Source organism: Puma concolor, chromosome C1, assembly GCF_028749965.1.
Source record: "Puma concolor isolate L17-30 chromosome C1, mPumCon1.1.hap2, whole genome shotgun sequence".
Classification (NCBI taxonomy): domain Eukaryota; kingdom Metazoa; phylum Chordata; class Mammalia; order Carnivora; family Felidae; genus Puma; species Puma concolor.
In genome coordinates, this window is record NC_141674.1 from 82569587 (window position 1) to 82594886 (window position 25300).

The following is a 25300-nucleotide window of genomic DNA, read 5'->3' on the forward strand; positions in this document are numbered from 1 at the left end:
TCTGATTTGTACAAAGCAATGGTTTCATTTAGTGGGGTAAAGGTTTTGTGTGTGTGTGTGTGTGTGTGTGTGTGTGTGTGTTTGAGAGGATGGAGAGGGTCTGCAAATAAAAGATGGCGTAGGAGGACAGCTATAAAATGGTTTTTCCTTTGCCCAAGTAGGTCGAGGGTGGCCAAGTTGGGACCTGGTTTGGAGTTAAAAGTGGAGGCTGCTTGGTGGCAGTCGTGCAGTTCTGGGACCACCCCCGTGAGATCCAGGGCAATGGGTGTGAAGGGTTGAGAGGTGTTCCATCCACGCTGCCCAAGAAAGACATCAGGGACTCCTCAGAGGCGCGTGCAAAAAGAAGCTAGGCCGCCCTGCTCCACCGCAGCAGGCCTGGGCCCACAGGGCGGAGGGCGGAGGGCGGAGGGCCCCAGGCGCGCGGCCGCGCGGAGGAAGAGGCGGCGGCGACGGCGCCCACTCCCCCTCGTCCCCGCGCCCCGCCGCTCGCCTCCCGCAGCCGGGCGCCGGCGCGCTCGGCTCTTTCCGCCGCCGCCGCTGCCGCGCGCTGCCCCGTGCGCTCCGACACCTTCGGCAATTTCCGTCGGGCCCTGGCCGCCATTTTCTAGCCGCTTGTGTGTCTCCCTGGCTGCGTGGCTCGGTTCTTGTGAGCGAAGCTTTGTCCGGTTCGGCAATGGACGGGTATGTAATGGGGCCGGGAAGGAAGTGTGTGAGAGGGGATTTGGACCCTCCTTCGGCCCGGTTCGGGGTCGGCCAGAAACCCTCCGGCGGCCCCTCCCAGGGCTGGGCTGCCGTTACCCAACCCCCGCCCCATCGCACACACCCCTCCCTTCGCTTCCCCCGGCGGGCTCTGGTCGAGAAAATGAGAAGAAAGCGGGCTCGTAGACTGGAGAGGCATTGGGGCGATGGCGGGGGCGACGACCCCGGAGAGGGAGCGGGCACGGACTTGGCGGCGGGGGATGGGGTGGGAACCCCAGAACGTCTGGCCCGTCCCTGCCCCCTCTAGGAGCCATTTCGATCCGTAACCTGGGACCCGAACCCTGGGTAGCCGCGCCTGTGGGAGCGAATGTTGTGGCCAAAGAGAGAGGCCTGTGTGGGGGTTGTTAGGGGATGGGAGAAAGGCGTCTGTGTGCACCCCAGCCGTCCTCCACCTGCCCGGCCTCGCCCGGCGGGCCCAGGCTGGGGGAGATGCCGGTGGCGGGAGCTCGGGGGAAAGCTAAGTGGGAGCCGCTGGGGAAGGGGGGGGGGCGGGGAGGGCGTGCGGCGGCGGGAGGAAGGGGGAAGGCAGATGTCATACTCCTTTGTTTTCACTTGAGTCTGGTAGTGGGGGCGGGAGACCGAAAAAAATGCCTTTTTGTGGGGGCCTAAACGTTCAAGGCTTGGCAAAAGGGCCCAGAAATTAAATCATCTGAAAAACCCAAGTGTTTGTGGTCGGCATCAGTCACATGGGCAAAGGCCAACAGCCATGGCAGAAACAAGAGCAGATAGTCAACACAGGGCCATTTTTTTAGCCACTTTGACCGGTTTCGGGAAAAACAAAAAGCCAGAACCGTGCTGCATCTTTGAGAGCCCTAGTGCAGATAGAATGCTGAGTGAGGTGAGGGCAAGGGCTTTGGGAAACGACCGGGACCGGGGTCTCCCTGGTACTTAATGCTCTACATCTGAAAAGACTCTTAATGATTTAATTGTTGGAAAGGAGGCACCCTTGAGGGCGAAAAGAGAGCTGTATTGGGCCCATTTGGGGGTATAAAAACGAATCATTTAAAAAGTACATCTATTAGAATCAGTGGCAGTATATGAAGAGTCCTGTAAGATATGAGTTTATTTTAATTAAGTGTTTGGAGTTTGGTGTTTTTAAAAGATATTAAGGGAAGACCATATCAAAGTGAACAAAGTCACCAAACTTAAGTTGTCCGAGAAGTTATCTAGAGATAATTTTCCACATGAAATCTAGATCTAAAGAAGTTTGCTATTTCCCCAGGTTAACATAAAATTGACGGCAAAAGTTGGCACTGGAATTCATGTTTTCTGATTCTGTCAGGATAACTAAAGAATTGTTTCAAGTTTTAAACTATTAATCTAAGTATACTAGCTTTGTGGAAATGGCATTATAGTTTCTTGGGGTTTTGTTCTTTTTGGTATTTAATAGGTTATTAAAAAATACCAGGAGTTTAGTGATTTCATCTTAAGTTTGAAAGCAATTTTTAGAAAACTGAGTTTAAAATAGTACAAAGAATTGTCACTGACCATCTGTGTATCTGTTTTCCATTTGCATGGTTAGTGGAAGATTTATGAATGGTTAACTACCCTAAAGTTTTAGAGACCAACAGTGATCATTAAAAGAATAAGAGGTTGAAACTATTTTTTTTTCTTTACAGAATTGTCACTGAGGTTGCAGTTGGCGTCAAGGTAGGAAAAAATTGTTTGCAACTAATGAAAACAGAATGGCTGAATCTACTATTACCATCAGTGGAAATTTTTAAGTTAGCTTTTGAAAGTTAGAGTTAACAAAACCCAAGTGTAAAGTGTTTCATTTAATTTTAAAAGTTGGGTTATATAATTTACAATCTAAATAGACAAAACTAAGTTTTTCTAGAAAGTCTGTGAGAACATTCTAAACTAGGCATGAATGGTGTTCAGGGAATGAAAAAGGCTTTCAGACATGACTTGTGAATATAAAAATGATATCCCAATTTTCTGAGGGGAAGTTAGGGTTTTAAGTGGGCAGATAAGTGATTTGACATAAATCATATAATTTTATTAATCTAAGTGTTTTTTAACTTTTGATTATGAAGACTAAAATGTGTCAGTAGTGAGCCACATTAGAAATCAGTTATCTTGATCTTTAAAACAAGCGAAACTTGTTTCAGTAATTAGCTTCAAATTAGAGTCAGAAGTTAAGAGCTGGTTTGTCTTTCTATTAAAGGAAAATAGCTGTTATGGTACAGATCATTTGGAATCTTTCCCTCACTTTTTGGCCAGGAAAACTACTCCTTTAGACCTTAGTTCTAATACTTAGGCCTTTGATTTCCTTGAATCGTTGCACATTTTAACAGCATAATATGTTAAAATTTTTGTTTGCAAACCTGTCTGCCGTGTTTGGGCATGGTCCTTGTCTTCTGTCTTTTTAATTTTTCAAGGCTGGCACAACATACTCCAAACCTGATATACAAATACTTGTTGGATGCAGTAACATTTCCCCCTTTCAAATGTGAGTAGTCTTGAGAGGCTGTGTCCTTAGTATAGTGATGGTGACTGTTCACAGTATTTTTTGTGATAGTCTTTAGAATACTTTAGGGAATATTTTGTATTTCCTTGCTTATTTTCTGTCCTCTGCCCTGTAGTACACTGGATACTTTTCCATGCTTTAAATTTTTTTTTTTTAATGTTTTATTTATTTTTGAGAGAGAGAGGGAGGGAGACAGAGCACCATTGGAGTGTGGGGCAGAGAGAGAGACAGACAGACAGACAGAATCTAAAGCAGGCTCCAGGCTCTGAGCTGTCAGCACAGAGCCTAACACGGGACTTGAACCTATGAACTATGAGATCATGACCTGAGCCTGAGGTTATGACCTGAGTAAAAGTTGGATGCTTAACCAACTAAGCCATCCAGGCTCCCCACTTATCATGCTTTAATATTTAGGCTTATTTGTTGAGTTTCTACTATGTACATTGGGGGAGAAAGAGCTTTTTCTGGGGAAGGCATTTTTATTTGGCAGTGTTATTTTGTAAGTTGAGGTAGTGGCAGGATTTGAAATCGGGAATAGCTCAAGAGTGCAAGATGTAAAATGTATAGTTAGGTATCCTGTGGAATTTTGTAAAAGAATGAATGACCCAAGTCTGAGTTGTTCACTGTTAGTGGGTGAGGAGAGAAGGAATTCAGACAGGAGCCACCATGAGTAGGCCCAGAGATAGGAGGAGACTCAGGATTGGATGTCCAGGTATGGTTTATTGGTTCTACCAGTTTCTGTATTAGTGGTTTGAGGAGAAAAAAATGGAAAATGATGTAAAAATAATTGCCAACCATTTTTTTTTATCCTTTGTTTAATATAAATTTTGAATAACCGAAGTTTTGTTTTATGAACTTTTCTGAGGCAGTGGTTAAGAATTTTTGCTTTGGAGTCATGCATATGTACAAGTAGTTAAGTTCTCATTGTATATATATTTCTGTGTGCCCTTAAAAAAATTCAAAGTGGAAGGTAGGTCTCCCCAAATCCCAGTCCTGTTTCTCAGGTGTAGGTAATTATGTTAAATTTTTCTTGGTGCTTTTTTTCCCTCTGAGGTGTTACCATTTTGTATATTATCAAACATTAGCATCCTTGCTTACACAGATGAATTCATAACACATGTACTGGCCCACATCTTACCTTTTAAAAACATAACTTTATTGAGATTCAATTTGATATAAAATAAACTGGACATATTTTAAGTATACAGCATCTATGAGACCATTATCACAATCAAGATAATGAACATATCATTTTGCCCTTTTGTAACCCTTCCTTCTGCCTTTCTTTCTCCAACCACTGATCTGCTTTCTGTCACTATAGGTTGTTGGCATTTTATAGAATTTTAAATGAATCCGTATGTACTCCCCTTTTATTTGGTTTTATTTCACTGTGATTATTTTGAAATTTACCCGTGTTGTCTGTCAATAGTCCATTCCTTTTTATTGCTTACTAGTATTACATTTTATGGATATACAGCAATTTATCATTCAACTCTTGATGGACATTTGGTTTTTTTCCAGTTTTTGACTATTGTAAATAAAGCTGTGAACATTCCTGTAAAAGTCTTTGTGTGAACTTTTCGTTTGTCTTGGGGAAATACCTTTGATGGGAATGGTTAGATCATATGATACACATATGTTCTTAACTTTTTAAGAAACTGCCGACTATTTTCCAAAGTGGTTGTATAATTTTACATTGCCACCAATAGGGTATGAGATTTCCAGTCCTTCTGCATCCTTTCCAATGCTTGTCTTTCTGATTCTAGACATTCTAGAGGGGGTGAAGTGGTAATCTTGTGGTTTTAATTTGCATTTCACTAATGTCTGTTATGTTAAATATCTTTTCATGTGTTTTCTTTTGCCAGCTGCATATCATCTTTGTTGAAGTATCTCTTGAGATTGCCTGCCCACTTTTTAAATTGGGTTACTATTGAGTTTTAAGAAGCCTTCATTCTGGTTATAAGTCCTTTATCAGATATATGGTTCATAGATTTTTTTTTTTTTTTTTGCCATTTGTAATTTCATTCTCTCAGTAGTGTCTTTTATTTAAATTTTTTTTTTTTTCAACGTTTATTTATTTTTGGGACAGAGAGAGACAGAGCATGAACGGGGGAGGAGCAGAGAGAGAGGGAGACACAGAATCGGAAACAGGCTCCAGGCTCTGAGCCATCAGCCCAGAGCCTGATGCGGGGCTCGAACTCACGGACCGCGAGATCGTGACCTGGCTGAAGTCGGACGCTTAACCGACTGCGCCACCCAGGCGCCCCTGTAGTGTCTTTTATTTAAAAAAATTTTTTTTTCAACGTTTATTTATTTTTGGGACAGAGAGAGACAGAGCATGAACGGGGGAGGGGCAGAGAGAGAGGGAGACCCAGAATAGGAAATAGGCTCCAGGCTCTGAGCCATCAGCCCAAAGCCTGACGCGGGGCTCGAACTCACGGATCGCGAGATCGTGACCTGGCTGAAGTCGGACACTTAACCGACTGCGCCACCCAGGCACCCAGTAGTGTCTTTTAAAGAACAGCAATTTTTAATTCTGATGACCTTTACCATTTTTGTCTTCTTATGGCTTGTGCTGTTCATGTCTTGTCTAAGTCATCTTTGCCTAACCCAAGGTCACAAAGATTTTTTTCCTTTGATTTGTAATAGAAGTTTCATAGTTTTGGGTTTTGCATTTGAGTTTTTTTTTTTCTTTCTTTTCTTTTTTTAATATGGTGCATTTCTTTTTTGGGGGGTATGGAGTTAAACTTTTTCCAGCACTGTTGAAAAGGCTGTCTTCTGTTCATTGAATTGCTTTGCACCTTTGTCAAAAATCAGCTATCTGTATGAGTGGTTCTATTTCTGTACTGTATCCTTTTCCATTGACCCATTTTTGTCCATGTAGATGCCAAAAACATACTGTCTTAATTACTGTGACTTTATGTTAAGGCTTGACATCAAGCAATCATGGTTTTCTTTATTTTTTTTTTAAAGTTGTTTTGGCTCTTCTATGTCCTTCATGTTTTTATAGGAGTCAGTTTCTACAGAAAAGCTTGCTGGGATTTTATTGGAAGTAACTTGAATGTAAAAAGCAATTTGAGGTAAATTGACATCATGACAATGTTGAAGTTTCCCACTCATGAACACAATTTATCCATTTACTTAGATCTTCTTTAATTTCTTTTAGCAGTGTTTAGGTTTTTTAAAATTTATTTTGAGAGAGAGTGAGAGTGCACATGTGTGCAGGAATGAGGGAGGGGCAGAGGGAAGGGGAGAGAGAGAATCCCAAGCAGGCTCTGTACTGACAGAAGCCCGATGCAGGGCTCGAACCCACAAACCGTGAGATCATGATCTGAGTCGAAATCAGGCACTGGATGCTTAACCCACTGAGCCACCCAGGCGCCCCAGCAGTGTTTAGTTTTCATTGTACAGTTTTTGTACATTTTTGTCAGATTTATTCCTATTTCAGTGTTTTTTGGTGCTGTTATAAATGGTATTTTTAAAATCTCAGTTTCTAGTTAGTAGTGGAGAAAAATACAAATATTTTGTGTATTGTTCTTGTATTATTCACTCTTGCCATACTCACTTGTTAAGATATAATAGTTTTTTTTGTAGACGCTATCAGGTTTTCTACATAGACCGTCTTAGTTTTTCCTTTCTTTCCTATCTGGATGCCGTTTTTTTCCTGTGATATCTTAGTACAGTGCTGAATAGAAGTGATGATATTAGGGTGAACACCTAAATGCTATTCTCTCTTAAATGTTTGGGCAGTTCACCAGTGAAGTTGTGTGGGCCTGATGTTGTTTTCTTTGTGGAGGTTTTAAATGACACATTTAGTCTATTTAATAGATCCAGGACTACTCAGGTTATCTATTTCTTCTTAAGTGAACTTTGGTGATTTGTGCCTTCTGTGTGAATTAGTCCATTTCATCCAAGTTACTGAGTGTATTTGTATAGAGTTGTTTATGATAATTACCTTTTTATACTGTTGATGTCTGTAGAATCTGTAGTGCTGTCACTTTTTTCATTCCTGATATTGATCATTTGTGTCTTTTCTCTTTTTTTCATTGTCAGTCTAGCTAGAGATTATTGATTTTATTAATAGTCTCCAAAAATCAGCTTTTGGTTTCATTGAGTTTTCTATTTCCTATTTTATTGATAACTACTGTTTTAATTTTCTTCTGCTTTGCATTTAGTTCTTTTTCAACTTAGTTATGTTGAAGCTGGTATTGTTGACGTGATACTTTTCTAACATAGAGGTTTAGTGCTATATATTTTCCTTTTTTTATTTAATTAAAATTTTGGAGAGACAGAGCGTGAGCAGGGGAGGGGCAGAGAGAGGGAGACACAGAATCTGAAGCAGGCTCCAGGTTTTGAGCTGTTAGCACAGCTGGGCTTGAACTTGTGAACTGAGAGATCATGACCTGAGCCAAAGTCGGACGCTTCACTGACTAAGCCATCGAGGTGCCCCTATATATTGCCCTCCTAAGTACGGCTTTCGTGGCCTCTCTCAGATTTTTTTTTTTTTTTTTTTAAGTTTATTCATTTCGAGAGAAAGAGAGAGAGAGAACCCCAGGCAGGCTCTGCACTGTCAGTGCGGAGCTGGATGCGGAGCTGGAACTTGGGAACCGTGAAATCATGACCCGAGCTGAAATCAAGAGATGCATACTTAACTGACTGAGCTACCCAAGCTGAGTTACCTAAGCACCCCTGCATCTCTCTAATTTTGACATGCATACTTTTTATTCAGTTCAAAATGCATTGTAATACATTTTTCTGCCCCATGTGTTATGAGAAGTATGTTACTTATTTAATTGCCAAATATTATGAGTGTTCCATAGATGTTTGTTACTTTTCTCGTTTAATTTTTTTTTTAGTTTGTTTTTGAGAGAGCTAGAGCCCTCGCGCACTCGTGCACACGTGCGCACGCACGTGGGAGAGGGGCAGAGAGAGAGGGAGACACACTCTGAAACAGGCTCCAAGCTGTCAGCACAGAACCTGATACGGGGCTTGAATCCATGAACTGTGAGATAATGACCTGGGCCGAAGTTGGGTACTTAACCAACAGATGCCCCAATGTGTCTTATTATTTTAATTCAATTCCATTGTGGCTAGAGAACATATTGTAAGAATTGAATCTTTGTAAATTTGTTGAGACTTGTTTTATGATCCAAATATCATATATCTTAAGTTTTATGGGCACTTGATAGAGATGTGTATTCTGCTCTTGGGTAGTGTTTTATAAATGTCATTTGTTTATTGATAATGTTGTTGAAGTGATCTCTGTCCTTCTTGATTTTGTGTATTGTGCTATCACATTGAGAGAAGGATATTGAAATTTCCTCCCTTACCTGTGCATGTCTAAGTTTCTCCTTGCAGTTCCAGTTTTTATTTATTTATTTATTTATTTATTTGTTTATTTATGTTTTTTAAGTTTATGATTAGTACATGAATGTTTAGGATTACTATGACTTCTTTGTGCATTGACTCCTTTTTTATTATGTAGTGACCATTTTATCCTTGGTGATACTCTTTGCTTTAAAATCTACTTTTATGATATAGCCATTCTGGCTTTCTTTTGAATAGTGTTCACATGGTATATCTTTTTCCATTCTTTTACTTTCAACCTATTTGTGTCCTTAGATTTAAAATGTGTTTTTTGTAGATAGCATAAAGTTGGAATTCCATTTTTACATCCAACTTACACTCTCTTGTTTTGACTAATAAGATTAGTTTTAAAACTACTACTTTGCTGTTTTTCTGTTTGTGCTTTGTGTTCTTTGTTCCCTTTTTCTGCTATCTTTTGGATGGATACTGTTTTAATTCCATTATATCTCTTGTTAACTGATTAGCTTATAACTCTGGTTATATTGGTGGCTGGTTTTAGGAGTTGTATCATACATCTCTAACTTACAGTCTTCCTTCAAGACTTATTTCTTCTCTCTTGGCCTCTGTACTATTGGTATCATATATTTTACTTTTGTATATGTTACAAGTCATATATTATTTGTTGAAACAGCCAATTATCTTTTAAATACTACTTAAACAATAAGAAAAATATTTTCTATATTACTCACAACACAGTTGTGTGCATGCATTGAATATTCGGGGGGATTTTCCACAGATTCCCAGAGCTGCCTCTGTGCAACTCTCTTTGGTACTTTGCTGCAGAAACCCTACTTGCTTTGGTCTCCTTGGACTCATGTCCTCTTAGGGAGTTTTTGAAGTTTGGCCATTTTCTCCACCTGGGCTGTGCCATGGCCTGGTCTTTCAAGATAGTAAGCTGGGGCAATCATGGACTGACCTTACTTGTTTTCTGAATTTCAGGGATCATTGTCCATCATTGTCTGGTTCTTGAAAACCATTGTTACACATGTCCTGTGTAATTTTTTTTTTTTTTTTTTTTTTTTTTTTAAGTTTCAGTGGGAAACTCGTGCATATTACACCGTCTTGCCTGGAAGTACAAGTCCACCTACTTTTTCCTTTTTTCAAAAAAAATTACATAATGTGGTCTGTAGTTCTAGATCTGCCTCATTCTTTGTTATATGGCTACACCACAATGTCGTTTCTATGTTGATGACATAGTTTGATTCTAGTTTGCAGTTAAAGAGTATGTGGAAATATTTACAATGGAAGTAAAAATCCTGTGTCAAATGAAATTTACAGTTTAAAAGTTTATGAAAACCAGAATGCCAAAAGGATTCTTTCCACAACTATGTATGGGAATGCCTGTTTCTCCACACCCTTATTAATTCTGGGTTTTGAACAATTTAGAGTATCACCTAATTTTAGGCTAAAAAGTCGTTTTACAATTTATATTTTGAAATGGGTGAGATTTTGAGAATTTGACTTTATATATCTTGTCCTGTGAACTGCCTTTTTGTATACCTGACCTATTTTAATGATCATCTTTGTTACATTTCTGTGTAAAATTGATTTCCTGTACACATTGTAGGTACATGTTCTTACAGATTATTACTTTAAATTTCTTCATGTAGTGTTGGACATATAGATTTATTTGTATTATTAAGGAGTATAGTTTTTTTTTTATTTGATCTTAAATGTTTTTAGCTTCAGGTCCTTTACTTTTTAGATGAGATTATAATAGTTTTGAAGATTAAATGTGATTATGCATAAAAAGTATTTTTAACAAACCAGGTCCTCAGTTAATATTAACTGATTTGCACTACATATAGAATATCTGAATTTTATAACTTTAGGGTTTGTTGAAATTTCATTTTTCATTACCCTTATAAATTTGATGTAGCTACTCAGTTGATTTTAGACTTCTTTTTGGTTAGCTTAGTGAGAGTATAAAAAGAAATATGTGAGTTTTTTTTTAAAGATTTTTTAAAAAATTTATTTATTTATTCTGAGTGGGGGCAGAAAGAGAGGGAGAGAGAATTCTTAGCAGGCTCCACACTCAGCACAGAGTCTGGCAAGGGGCTTAATCTCATGATCAGGAGATCAGGATCTGAGCTGAAATCACAAGTTGGGTGCTTAACCAACTGAGCCACCCAGGCGCCTCAGAAATTTGTGAATTTTTAATGAAGAGATTTGTTGCATTTCTGTAAAATGGTTTTTTTGTTCTTTGTAATTTGTAATTAACTTCATGGTTTCATTTCTATACTCTTAACCATTTTGCCACTGAAATCACAGTATAATCGGCCTTTTACTGAGGAAAACAGAAATGAATGAAGTGATTGCACAGTAATTCAAGATTATACTCCTTGTGGTAAAATGTTAACTTTTTGGATGGATATTTTATTTTTTTATTTTTTTTTTTTTTGGATGGATATTTTAAACAGTGAAATTGGTGCTAGCTCTCATACTAAATTAACTACTAAATGAAGCCTTTAAAACTGGACAATAGAGGACATATTTGTTAAAATAAGTTATTAGCATTTTCCATGTTGGATCTCACTGGTATTTAGAAAGCACTGTTTGTAAATTGCTGAACTTAACTGTTTGAGATGTGAATTCACCAACATGGGCTTTTTAGATAATTGCAATGAAATAATGCTAGATGTTACTTTTTGTAACGATTGAATATAACTGGTTGTTTATAGTAAGTATGTTATTAAAAACTTCTGTTTGGGCTTTTAGAGTGTGATTTTTCTTAAAATGCTACATATGCATGCTTAGGTGTTTATATTTGAATTGCAAGTTACAGACATTTATAGTGTGTCTACAAAATGCCAACACTGTTAACTGGCAATTCAGAAACACTGAGAATATGTGCTCTTTGAGGGTAGAGGCAGGGACCTTATTTGTTTTATTGCTCTTCCATCATCAGTAGTATGTGTTAAGTAGTACATACACACTAAATATTTAATAACTCCTAATGGGTCTGGCTTCAGTATGCTTATCATCTCAAGCCACTTATCAGTGAAAAGATAAACATCAATTTTATTTCATAACATTCTTCCTTTTTGCTGGAGATCCAAAAGAGCTGTGTCTTCTAGGACCTCATCTGGCTAAAGAGATAACACAAGGTTTAAGCAAGTGCCTATGGCTGTTATAAAAGAGATTAGTCTGGTTTGGTAGGATCAGAGTAGACCTCACGAAAGTAGTGAGTTGTGACCTGTACATTAAAAATAGTTGGGGAGGGGCGCCTGGGTGGCGCAGTCGGTTAAGCGTCCGACTTCAGCCAGGTCACGATCTCGCGGTCCGTGAGTTCGAGCCCCGCGTCGGGCTCTGGGCTGATGGCTCAGAACCTGGAGCCTGTTTCCGATTCTGTGTCTCCCTCTCTCTCTGCTCCTCCCCCGTTCATGCTCTGTCTCTCTCTGTCCCAAAAATAAATAAACGTTGAAAAAAAAAATTAAAAAAAAAAATAGTTGGGGAGAGGAGGTGAGTAGTGTATGTTGAGGGAATGACATGGCCAGAGTTGTGTTGATGGGCTGGCACAAATTGAGAACCACTGAATAGCTTTTGTGTCAGTAGATTTGTATATGAATTTGAGAGAAAGATGGCACATAGGTTGTAGAAGGTCTCAAGTGCAGGTTATGAAATCTGTACTTCATCTGGTAGGCACTATTCTGTAAATACTGGTAAGTTCCCATACGTAAAAAGTAGCTCATTATTATCCTCTTGTTAGAATTTGGAGAATTAACTCCAAGAAGACTGGCTTTGGTATTACGTGGGGTGCTATAAATTAGAATCATGAGTCTCTATAAATTTAAAATTTAAACTCTTATGTGGTCTCTTTGTGTTGCTAAAGTGTAATATTTAGTTTTGGACATACTGCATTAGGGGCTTAAGGTGGTTAAGTAATATTTTTGCTTTAGAAGTGGTAAAAGTATCACAGAAACTTCTCATGAAAGATGTGTTTTTGAGCAATGATTTTTTTATACCTATTGTGAAATTTGAACATAGAAAAAGACCTGATAGTTATGAACCACTATTTGTCACTTAGTCCCAATAATCAATAAACCATTGCTAGAATTTGTGATATTCACTGTACTTTTCTCCTATGTTATTTAAAAAAAATTTTTTTTTATGTTTATTCATTTTTGAAAGACAGAGAGAAAGAGCACAAGCAGGGGTGGGGCGGAGAGGAAGGGGGACACAGAAACTGAAACAGGCTCCAGGCTCTGAGCTGTCAGCACAGAGCCTGACGTGGGGCTCGAACTCATGAACTGCGAGATCATGACCTGAGCCGAAGTTGGATGCTTAACTGACTGAGCCTCCCAGGTGCCCCTCGTCTATGTTATTTTGAGATGAGTAGCAGATACAGTATTTTACTTGTAATGTTTTGGTGTGTCTCATAAAGATAAGAATTTTTTTTTTTTTTTTTGATATAACCAGAATACTGTTAAGGACAGAAAAAAAAAACATTCCTTAATGTTATCAAGTGCCAAATTAATGTTAAAATTTTTAATTTTTGGGGTGCCTGGGTGGCTCAGTCAGTTAAGCATCCGACTTTAGCTTAGGTCATGATCTCATGGTCTGTGAGTTCGAGTCATGTGTCCGGTTCTGTGCTGACAGCTCAGAGCCTGAGGTCTGCTTCTGATTCTGTGGATCCCCCTCTCTCTGCCCCTCCACCTCTTGTGATCTGTGTCTCTCTCTCAAAAACTAAATTAAAAACCTAAAAAGAAAATTGAATAAAAAAACATTTTAATTGTCTCATAAACGTCAAAGTATTTGTTACAGGGTTTTTTGTTGGTTTGTTTTTTTTTTTTTTGTTTTGTTTTTTTGGTGAGAAGGAGAGATCAGGATGAAACAAGATGAGCAAATTCAATAGGTTGATAAGCCTTTTTTTAGTTTTTTTTTTAATCTGCATGTTATCCTTTCGTGAAGTTTGTTTTTTTTTAACATTGCATTTTATTAAACATTTTTTTTTCATGTTTTATTTTATTTTTGAGAGAGAGAGAGACAGAGAGAGACAGAGAGGGAGCAGGGGAGGGACAAAGAATCTGAATCAGGCTTCAGGCTCTGAGCTATCAGCACAGAGCGCTGCACAGAGCCTGATGCGGGGCTGGAAATCACAGGCAGTAATATCATGACCTGAGATGAAGTCGGATGCTTAACCAGCTAAGCCACCCAGGCGTCTCATTGCATTTTATTTTTGAAGAAAACTTGTTGATTCCACAGAATTGCCCCCCGAGTCTGCATCTACTAATTGTGTTCTGATGTTATAATTTAAAATGTTCATGTATCTGTCAATTGGTGTTGGATCTATCATATTCTTTTTGTTTGTTTTTGGTAATATTTTATAAGTGGTGGTATGTTTTTACATTAGAAGACATATTTGATTTTTGTGTGTGTCTGTAATGTTATTCCCAATAATATTTCTTATAATAACTTCTTTCACCTTTTTTGTGTTCATCATTGTCTGCTCAGCATAGTTCAGTAGACATCTGTTATCAGTATTCTTAAAGGATATGTAAAAGAAATGTATCTTAAAGTTCACTTAAAATTTGTATGATGGAAAGACAGTATTAAAGTTCAAGTTAAATTGTAGTTATTGATGGTAGACAAGAATTTTTTAGTGGAGGTCTTGTCAAGAGTATGTGATTTAGAATTTGCTAGCAGGCTAGAGTATGGCCTCTCTATAACATTGAAGGTAATCTCTGAGCTTTAGTTTAACAAATTTTTAAATGGTCTTAATAGGACTTACCTCAAAAGTTATTTTGGAGATTAAATGAAATAACATGTAAGATTTAGCACAGAATGGCACATAAGTGCTCAAATGAGGATCATGGTTGTTACTGTAGCTCTTTACTCTGTACACCTGATTTGGAAGGAATACCCAAATCCCAGATTTGAACTCCCAGTGGAGTGGACTGGGAGTCCCAGTGGACTCCCAGATATGAACTTTTTTAACTGGCTGTTAGAGACAAAATTTTTTCTTTAAAAATTAAAATTAAAATTTTTAAAAAGTTTATTTATTTTTGAGAGAGAGTGTATGCACACATGTGCCAGGTAGGGGAGGGGCAGAGAGAGAGGGAGACGATCTGAAGCCAGCTCCCCGCTGACAGCAGAGTCTCTGATGCAGGGCTCAAACTCATGAGCCACAAGATCATTATCTGAGCTGAAGTCAAATGCTTAACTGACTGAACCACACTGGTGCCCCCAAATTAAATTTTTTATTGAAGTATAGTTGACATACATAGTATTAGTTTCAGGTGTACATAATTTTTTTCAATAGCTTACTAATTTTTTTTAGTAATCTCAAGTAATCTTTAGTAATCTCAAGACCCTGAAATCAAAGGAGTCGCATGCTTTTCCAAGCTGAGCCAGCCAGGTATCCCCTCAAGTGTACATAAGTTTTTTTTTTTTTTTTTTTTTTTAACATTTATTTATCTTTGAGAGAGAGAGAGCATGAACAGGGGAGGGTCAGAGGAAGAGGGAGACACAGAATCTGAAACAGGCTCCAGGCTCTGAGCTGTCAGCACAGAGCCCAACGCGGGGCTCGAACCCACAGACCGCGAGATTATGACCTGAGCCGAAGTCGGACGCTTAACCAACTGAGCCACCCAGGCGCCCCTGTACATAAGTTTTTAAGAGAGCTTTGAGTCCAGGTTAAAAATAGCTGGGCAGATAACCCTACAGAGAGAATTAGTAAATTAAAACATAAAAATTACTCAGAATTTAACACAGAGCAACAAAAAAGCAGAGGTTAAAAGAGGAAAGGAAGAGAAATTCTAATAACATTATCTAGACTACCAGAAAGTGAAAGTTAAAGATTGCAGGGAAGTGGAATATGAAAGTTTAAAAACCTCCTAATTTACCAAAATTGATGAGCTTCATGAATTCTTAGAGTTAGGAAGCACAAGAAAACCTAGCCACATCACAGTGAAAGAGCAAGCCATTAGACACACGGAAGAGCTTTAAAGCAGCCATAGAAAAACCAGATTTCCCAAGAAGGAGTAACAACTGTAAAGATACAATATGCTTCTTCAGCAACATGGGGGTCCAGAAGATGGTGAAATAGTATCTTCAAGGTGTTGAATGAAAATAACTACCTACCTGTTATTTTGTAGTCCGCTAAATTATCACTTAAAGAGAAGAACAAAATAGTTATTTCAGAAACCCCTTTTCCCTTCACCCTCCCCCAAAAAAGGCAATTGAGGAAATTTATCAACAGACTCAGTGAAGAATTTCTAGAGTTTATGCTGTAGGAAGAGTCTTGACCTTCTGACAATACCTCAGAAGAAGGATCATCTACTTCCAGGCTATGGTTGGCCATGAGTAACTGAAATTATAGGTAAGAGGGGACAACTGTATATGACTTGAAAATATTTTCTCCCATTCTGTAGGTCCTCAGGTTGCCTTTGGTGTCAAATCCAAAATATCATTGCCTAGACTCTTGTTAAGGAGCTTAGCACCTATGTTTTCTTTGAGTTTTATGCTTTCAGATCTTATATTCAAGTATTTAATTCATTTTGAGTTAGTTTTTGTGTATAGTTTGAGATAGTAGTCTAGTTTCATTCTTTTTATATGTGGCTGTTCAGTTTTCCCAGCACCATTTATTGAAGAGACTGTTTCCCCATTGTATATTTTTGGCTCCTTTGTCATAAATTAATTGACCATATATGTGTGTATGTGTGTGTGTGTGTGTGTGTATGTATGTATGTATGGTTGCATTTCTTTTCTATTGATCTATGTATCTAGTTTTTAGGCCAGTACCATCGTGTTTTGATTACTAGTTTGAAATCAGGGAGTGTGATGCCTTCAGCTTTGTTCTTCTTTATCAAGATTGCTTTAACTCTTCAGGGTCCTTTGTGGTTCTGTACAAATAGTAGGATTGTGTGTTCTATTTCTGTGAAAAATGCTGTTGGAATTTTGTTTTTTTTTTATTTTTTTTTCAACGTTTTTTATTTATTTTTGGGACAGAGAGAGACAGAGCATGAATGGGGGAGGGGCAGAGAGAGAGGGAGACACGGAATCAGAAACAGGCTCCAGGCTCCAGGCTCCGAGCCATCAGCCCAGAGCCTGATGCGGGGCTCGAACTCACGGACCGCGAGATCCTGACCTGGCTGAAGTCGGACGCTCAACCGACTGCGCCACCCAGGCGCCCCGCTGTTGGAATTTTGATAGGGATTGCATTGAATTTGTAGATTGCTTTGGGTAGTATGAACATTTTAATGATACTGATTTTTTTCCAAACCAGGAGCACAGAATGTCTTTCCATTTATTTGTGTCAATTTTTTTCCCTTTTTAAATTTTTTTAAAACTTCATTATTAAACTTTCAAGATACATAAAAAGTAGTGTGAATGGTAATGGTACAGTAATACACAAATCCTTCCTGTTGGAGAATATTAAAGTAAATCTCAGAGATCATTTCATGTCCTCACTAAATACTTTATCGTGTGTCTCTAACATAATAATCTCCTAAGGATGATATTGATACCATTATTATACCTTAATAAAATTTAAAATAATTTCTTAATATCTAATTTTCAGCAGTAAGAATTTTCCATTTGCCTCAGAAATGTCTTGGTGCCTGGTTGGCTCAGTCAGTTAAGTGTCTGACTTTGGCTCAGGTCATGATCGCACAGTTTGTGGGTTTGAGCCCTGTGTCAGGCTCTGCGCAGACAGCTCAGAACCTAGAACCTGCTTCAGATTCTGTGTCTCCCTCTCTCTCTCTGCCCCTTTCCTGCTTGTGCTGTCTCTCTGAATAAATAAACATTTAAAAAAAAATGTCTTTTTTTCCTCTTTCAAATCAGGATCCAAGGAAAGTCAGTATGCTGGTTTGGGTAACGTCTTTTAAGTCTCTATAAAGATAACTATGAATCAGTTTACCTTCCATTCCCTTTATTGCTTTTTCTTTTATTGCTTATTAGAGAAACTGCGTCACCTATTCTGTACGGTTTTCCACTTTGTTGATTTTGGTGATTATACTTCCATGTCATTGTTTTACATGTTCCTCATGTCCTATTTCCTGAGGTGAGGCTTGATCAGATTCAGGTTTAATTTTTAGCAGGAATATTTTGTAGATGCACTGTGTGTTTTTCCTATTGTATCACACCAGGAGGAACATATCTCGTTATCTTTTTGTGACGTTAACGTTTATCAGGAGGTTCAGGTTTGGTTAGCATGATGTATCCAGTATAGTGCTCCCATTATCCTTTCATACCTTCTTGATTTTATTAGTTAATAATTGCAGTTTCGTTGGGTATTGCAAAAATGGTGATCCACTCCTCCCCCCGCCCCCGCCTATTTTAGATTTTTCTGTTAACTTTTTACGTCAGTATTTTGTCATACTGGAATTCCCTTTTTATAAGAAAACAGGCTTCTACATTTATTTCCCAGTCTTATTGCAATGATCATTCTTTAAGAAGTCTTTAATTTTTCATTTCGAGCTATTGAGAGCTTATAACACCAGTAGCTATGATACTTACTTGCTTGAAGTATCATTTCTTGTTCTAGATCTTAGCCATTTCTTTAAAAAAAATCCTGGTTTCTTTGGGTGAGTAGTGGTCCTTAAGAGACCACAGTAACGTGGGTGCAAAGGTGCTAATTGCTGTTAGGTGGTCATTACTTCAAAGCCCTTTTAGTGAACAGAGCTAGCAAATAATTTGGAGACATAGTATTGTGAGCTCATTTGTTATTTCCAATTTAACTTTACAGTTTTTACTTTTCTGATTTTATATTTCTACCTCTTGTATAAATTGAATAATTTTGCTTGCTAACATTAAAATTGTAATATATGTACATATATATACACTAGTTAAAAAGGAACATCAGTATTACACTGACATTATAATTACTGAATACAGTTTAAACTTTCTTTGCAGTTATTTTTGTCCTTATAGTATAAAAACAGAATATCAAAGTTTATTGAAAGAATTCTGTGTGTGGTTCTACTACCAAGCTGATAGGTTTCATGTTTTCATTTGGTTTTGATTTTTAGGGATTTTTTCCCCCCTAACATTTTTGGCTAAATTTTCACAAATCAAAAGTAAAATAAACTACATTTATAGAAGTCTGGTTAATACTTCCTGTCCACTCTCCTTTGCTTTGTCTATCCCATTATAGGTGTCATTTTCATCATTTTTTGGCTTATCCTTCTTTTGTGTAATGTAAACAAATGTGAATTGCTTCCTACATTCTCCTTCCCATCACCGTAGAGAGAGTGACAGTGTATACAGGTTATAACAGCTACAACTTCCTTTTTAATGATAAGTTTATCCTGGAGATCACTCCATGGCTGTACAGGGAAATTTTTGTCTTTTTTTTTTTTTTTTTTTTGTACTGCTGTATAGAAAATATATGAGTGCCTCCATTCCCGATAGCTTGTTGAATAGAGTATATTGTTTAGTGATTGGGGTTTTGCCAGTCTGATAGATGAGGTGGCACCTAAATGTAGTATTAATTTGAATTTGTTTTCTTCTATGATCAGGGTTAAACAGCTTTTCATATTAATCTTTTGCCCAATTTTTTAAATGGGGTAACTAGTCTTTCTAAAATTTTATAATCGTCTGCATTTGAAGTTTATATTCTCATTTTGATCCAAGTTATATAGGAATTATTTCAAAATTTCATCTGATTAAAACATTGAATTTTCAGAGTGCTGCCTGGGTAGCTCAGCTGGTTAAGTGTCTCTTTGATTTCAGCTCAGGTCATGATCTCAGGGTCCGGAGATCGAGCCTCTTTCTGCCCCTTACCCACTGTATCTCTCTCTATTTGGAAAAAAAAAAAAAAAAGGTAAAATAAAACAGTTGAATTTTGTTCAGTTTTTTTCCCCTCAAAATATCTTATTCTGTTTGAGCAAATATGGTTTGCACAATTTCTTCTTTATGGAATTTATTGAGTTACTCATTACATAGATTATGATCTGCTTTTGAGACTTTGACAGGTATTTAAATACAAGGATGAATTGCACATAACTGAAACATATCAGTTGGAGAATTTAAAAAACCGTAGTATACTAATATACTAGAATGCTACGAAGCTGTTGATAAAATGAACTAGATTAGTAGCGTTGATCTTTTTTTTAAAAAATCTCTAAGCTGTTTTATTAAATGAAAGGAGAATGGTGTTAAGCAGCAGGTATGGTGTGATTCTGTTTTGTATGAATAATAAAAATGTAGATATATATACATTTTTGGAAAGGAATTGTATTGAATTTAAGGACAAATTTTGGACTGTGGAGAACTTTACGTTTGCATCATTTTGGACTTGAAGTTTCTAAATTAATATTTGGAATTAATTAATATGGAATGTTTTCAGTGCTGTTTTATATGCTTATGTGTTCCTTTTAATATCCCTCTACCCTGCTATGAGTAGTGACTGCCCAGAATTACTTTATCTTTTTCATATTTTGTCATGTAAATGACAAAAATGTATTGTTTTATATTTTTAGTTTTGTGAAAATGGTATGCCTATTTTCTGTTTCTCTCACTTGTGTTTTACTTTAACAGTGTTTTTAATTATTAGTCATGCTTTTGTATATAGTTATGTAGTAACTCTTTGCAATGTAGTATTCATCTTTTAAAATACCCTGATCTATCTCTTTTCTTGTTGGAATTCCTCTGGGTCATTTACTGTTTTTGACTTTAAGAATAATGCTGCTCTGAACATACTTGTACTACTTGGTTCATGTGTGCAAAAGTTTTTGAGGGTACATATCTAAGGACAAGTATTGCTAGGATGTACAGTGTGTTAAACTTCATAAGGTAGTACAGATTATTTGTCGGTGTTTTGCTCCAGTTAATGTTAACAGTAGTATACAAGAGTTCTTACTGTTTCAGATTCTCATCAGCACTTGGTCAAGTGTTAAATTACTTGGTTTTTGCCATCTTGGTATGTAATAATTTCTTTGGTCTTTCTTTATATTTCCCTAATTATTAATGAGGCGTTACATCTTTATTTTCTCCCGACATATTTATGGTCATTAGTGTTTCTTTTGTGAAATTTTATGAAATCTCTATTTATGTCTTTGCCTAATAAAAATTTGAATTTAACCAACTTTATAGTTTTTTATGTATTGCTATTGATTCTCTGTTATTTATGTTACTCATATCATTTCCTAGTTTGTAGATTTCCTTTTCACTTAATACTGTGTTTTGATGAATAAAAACTGCTAATTTTAATGTATAGAGTTTTAATATGGCCATGAGTTCCCATTGCCATCATAATTAAAATTATTTATGTGTTCTTTTTCCACCATTTGAATCTTTGCCTTGTTCTTATTGATATCTTTGCTGTTGATTGTTGGAAATCTTTAAAGCCATCTCTAGTAATAGTTTTTATGTTTTCATCTGTTGTTGGGATACAGTTTCTTTTAGAGAAATTTTGTGGCCACTCTGTAGGAGTATTTTCTCACACGGTTCATTTTCTTGTGTTATAACTTAAAAAGTCCTTACATGACCTGAGGGTCATAAAGATATCTTCATACGTTACAGAAATTTTTAAATTAACGCCTCTTACATTTGTCTGTAACCCATCAGAAAATTACTATTTTTTGTGTATTGTATTAGATAGGGATCAGTTTCAATTTTTGTGACCTTATAGAGATAACCAGTTAAATAAAAATGGCAGTGCCATTTCTTCACATTACAGGTAAATATGTGTTAGGGTGAAGGCTAAGTTACTGTAATAAAATGCAGAACATAGTGGCAGAAATAGGCAAGTTTATTTCTCATAAGCCAAAGTCCTGCTGGCTTAAAATGGTATCAGTTTGTTCCATAAAGGTTATTCACTAGGCCAGCTTCATCTTGTGGCTTCATTATTTCCTAAGCTTTTGTTCTTGTCTGCATGGTTTGGTGATGTATAATTGTGCTGTCTTGTTTCATTTTTTTCCTTTGATCATTCTCAACCTGAGGTTTGTCAAGGACACCAGGAATAGTCATGTGAGTGAGTTACTTCCTTTCTGAAAATCTAGTTTTTCTCAGGAACTTGATGTTGGCATCCTTGCCCCATGACTTTCTGTCGTGGTTCCTTCTTCTCCAGAAAAGAAAGTCTTCGGGCAGTTCTTAGTCCTGAAACCTGGCAGAGTCCAGGACTCTTGTCAGTCTCAGCCTCCAGTTACTGCTTGCCTTCCTGGTAGTTTCAGCAGCTCTTCCACCTGGGAGTGATGGATGGTACTTGGATTGTACTATTATGATGAACATAATATCTAATAATAAAATTTAAAAAATTTCAAATACTGGAATGATTGTAAAATGTCATTTAAATGTGCTTTTATACTTATCCTATATGTTTACGCTTATTTTTTCTTTGACGTATAAGTTGTATCTTTCCATGTTAGCATTTTTCTGATTGTTTTTGTGGGATACTAATTTCTCATGAAATGGTCATTATACAGGAAAAAGTTTCTGTGGTCAGATTTTAAAAAGCACATCAATGCGTATCTTAACACTTCATTTCTTTTTTTAACGGAATCTAAAATCAATTGACATCCATCTTAGATGAATTAATTATAAAAATATGTATTTTTAGTAGAGATTGTTATTCCGAATTTAAGTTCTAATTTAGTTTGTTTCCATAGCCAGTATTGTGGAACAACCATCAATCACGATTCTGTTGAGTCATTTGATTTTATATCTTTTCCAAGTTAAGCATCAGTGTCAAGATATAGCAAATAAAATTGTCCTATCAGTTAATGTGGAAACATTAACGTTATTAGTACTATAGAATCACTTATATTGGGCATAGTAGTGGTAAGCTTTATATTCAGTGGAAAAGCCAACATAACTTTAAAAAAAAATTTTTTTTTTTAATGTTTATTTTTGACAGAGCGTGAGCGAGCATGAGCGGGGGAGGGGCAGAGAGAGAGGGAGACACAGAATCTGAAGCAGGCTCCAGGCTCTGAGCTGTCAGCATGGAGCCCAACGCGGAGCCTGAACTCACAGACTGTGAGATCATGACCTGGGCCCAAGTCGGACGCTCAACCGACTGAGCCACCCAGGCACCCCATAACTTTTTTTAAAAATAATGTTTATAAACATATTTTCAGTAATTTTGGTAAAAATATCAAGAATTGCAAATAATTTTATATTCTACTGACTCTGTTATGAAGGCTGTTAAACCTACTGTATTTTAGCAGCATGTGTGAAATCATTTGAGGGAGAAACAAGACCACAAATAGAATGTTAAAAAAAAAATTCATTAATGAACATACATTGTAGGAAGGAGAGTGTTCTGCACACCACACATCAGAATTACAGGCTTTTATACTTCAGAAGACCTAAGATTCCTCACCCCTTATCTCCAGAGTTACTTATGAACCCCCACTGGTATGGAAGGATTATGACTCCCGCAAACATCTAAAAAGTAAACTAATAATATATATATACATGAAAACAGGTCAAGTATACTTTTGAAAAGTATGGGAGTCTGTGTTTTCTGAGAACTTGGGCAACTGTTAATAATAATCAGCATTCATTCATTAGTCAACAGTTATATATGGACCCTGTGCTTGGTTGACACTTCGGAATATTATAGTGAACACTGCTGCGGTGGGCTAGGCACACTGTCTGGTAACCACTGTTTGTGTGTTACAGCATTTAATCCCAAGGATTTTAATGTAAATACTTTCTCCATATTACAAATGAGGAAGTTAAAACTTAGGATAGTTATTTACTAGTTACATAGCTGGTAGGTGGAAACTAGACTACAGAGCCCCTTTTCCTAATGCAATATTGCATACTTGTCATAAAAACAATGAAAACTAGGTTAATCTATTACATCAGTAGACTGAAAAAAGAAAAATCACATTTGACAGACAAATCTAATATCCACTTATGACAAAGGCTAGAAATAGATGAGAACTTCCTCAACTTGATGAAAAATATCTACAAAAAATAAAAAACCTACAGGTAACATCGTACTTAATGGTGAGAAACTCAACACTTTCTAAGATTAGGTACAAGGAAAGGACATTCCATCTCATCACTTCCTTTCAACATCCTATTGGAAGCTTTTGCTAATGTGGTAGGGCAAGAAAAGAGAAAAGGTACACAGATCAAGAAAGAAATAAAATTGTTGTTCACAGGTGACATGGTATATGTAGAAAATCTGAAAGAACTGAAAAAAATCTAGAACTAAGAAGCAATAATTGCACTGTTGCAGGATTCAAGGTTCATATACAAACATCAGCTGCTTTCCTATATATCAGTGGTGAACAAGTGCAATTTGAGATTAAAAACACAGTATCACTGACAGAACCGCAGAAAGTGAAATACCTAGGTATAAATCTGACAAAATATATAGAAGATCTATGTGAGGAAAACTGCAAAACTCTGATTAATGAACCAAAAACCAAAATAAATGGAGAGATATTCCATGTTTGTGGATAGTAAGACTCAGTATTGTCACGATACCGGTTCTTTCCAGGTTGACGTACAGATTTAGTGCAATCCTAGTCCAAATTACAGCAAGTTATTTTATGGATATCAACAAACAGATTCTAAAGTTTCTGTGGAGAGGCAGAAGACCCCAGAATAGTCAACACAATATTGAAGAAGAACAGAATCGGAGGACTGATCCTGCCCAATTTCAGCACTTAACTGTGAAGCTACTGTAATTGAGACAGTGTGGTTTTGGTGAAAGAATAGACAAATAGGTCAGTGGAACAGAATAGAGATCCTAGTATAGAGCCCCCTGTAACCATAGCTTATCTTTGATGACAGAGCAAAGGCAAGACAGTGGAGCAAATAATGGCGTTTTAACAAATGCTGCTGGAATAATTGGACATCTACTTGCAAAAGAATGAATCCAGACGCAGTTAACACTCTTCTGAAAAATTAACTCAAAGTATATCATAAACCTAAATGTAAAATGCAAAACTGTAAAATTCTTAGAATATAGGAGAAAACCTGTATGATCTTGGGTATGATGATGCCTTTTTAGATATAACACCAACGACACAGTCCATGAAAATATAATTGATATGCTGGACCACATTAAAATTAAAAACTTCTCTTTAAAAGACAGTATCAAGAGAATTAGAAGCTAAGCCCCAAACTGGAGAAGGCATTTGCAAAAGATACATCTGATAAAGGACAAAACAGACCAAGAACTCTTAGAACTTAACAGTGGGAAAACAATTAGAAAATGGACCAAAGATCGTAATAGTCACTTCACCAAAGACGACGTACAGATGGCAAATGAGCATATGAAAAGATATTCCACAAAATATGTCATTGAGGAAATGTAAACTAAAACAAGATACACACCTATCAGAATTGCCAAAATGTGGAGCACTGACAATCTTTAATGCTGACGAGGATGTGAAGCAACAGGAATTTTCATATGTTGTTAGTGGGAATGCAAAATGGTATAATCACTTTGAAAAACAGTTTGGCAGTTTTATAAAACTAAATGTACTCTTACCACACAATCCAGCAATTGTGCATCTTGGTATTTACCCAGAGGAGTTGAAAACTTAATGTACACACAAAACCCTGCACACAGATATTTATAGCAGCCTTATAGTCAAAACTTGGGAGCATCCAAAAGTGTTTGTGGTATGTCTAGACACTGGGATAATTTTCAGAAGTAAAAGAAAATGACCTATCAAGCCAAGAAAAGATAAGGGGGAGCCTTAAATCCATGTTACTAAATGAAAGAAGCCATTCTAAGAAGTCTACATACTGTATGATTCTAACTATATGACGTCCTGGAAAAGGCAGAACTCTAGA

At 37.1% G+C, this 25300-nt stretch overlaps 1 protein-coding gene across 6 annotated transcripts in view; it reads left to right on the forward strand.

Moving 5' to 3' along the window:
- Window positions 1-533: 533 nt before the first annotated feature.
- The window catches only part of PTBP2 (polypyrimidine tract binding protein 2), a 79230-nt gene continuing 54463 nt past the window's right edge, over window positions 534-25300 (forward strand). For 2 of the 6 annotated variants that reach the window (XM_086717637.1, XM_086717639.1), the window contains exons 1-2: window positions 534-681; window positions 2379-2409. In XM_086717637.1, coding sequence (XP_086573763.1) covers window positions 674-681; window positions 2379-2409 — 39 coding nt within the window. In that variant the 5' untranslated portion in view covers window positions 534-673. Of the gene's footprint in view, window positions 682-921; window positions 1045-2378; window positions 2410-15888; window positions 15918-25300 lie in introns of those variants that run through there. The other 4 variants (XM_086717640.1, XM_086717641.1, XM_086717642.1 and 1 more) reach the window with 3 other exon arrangements.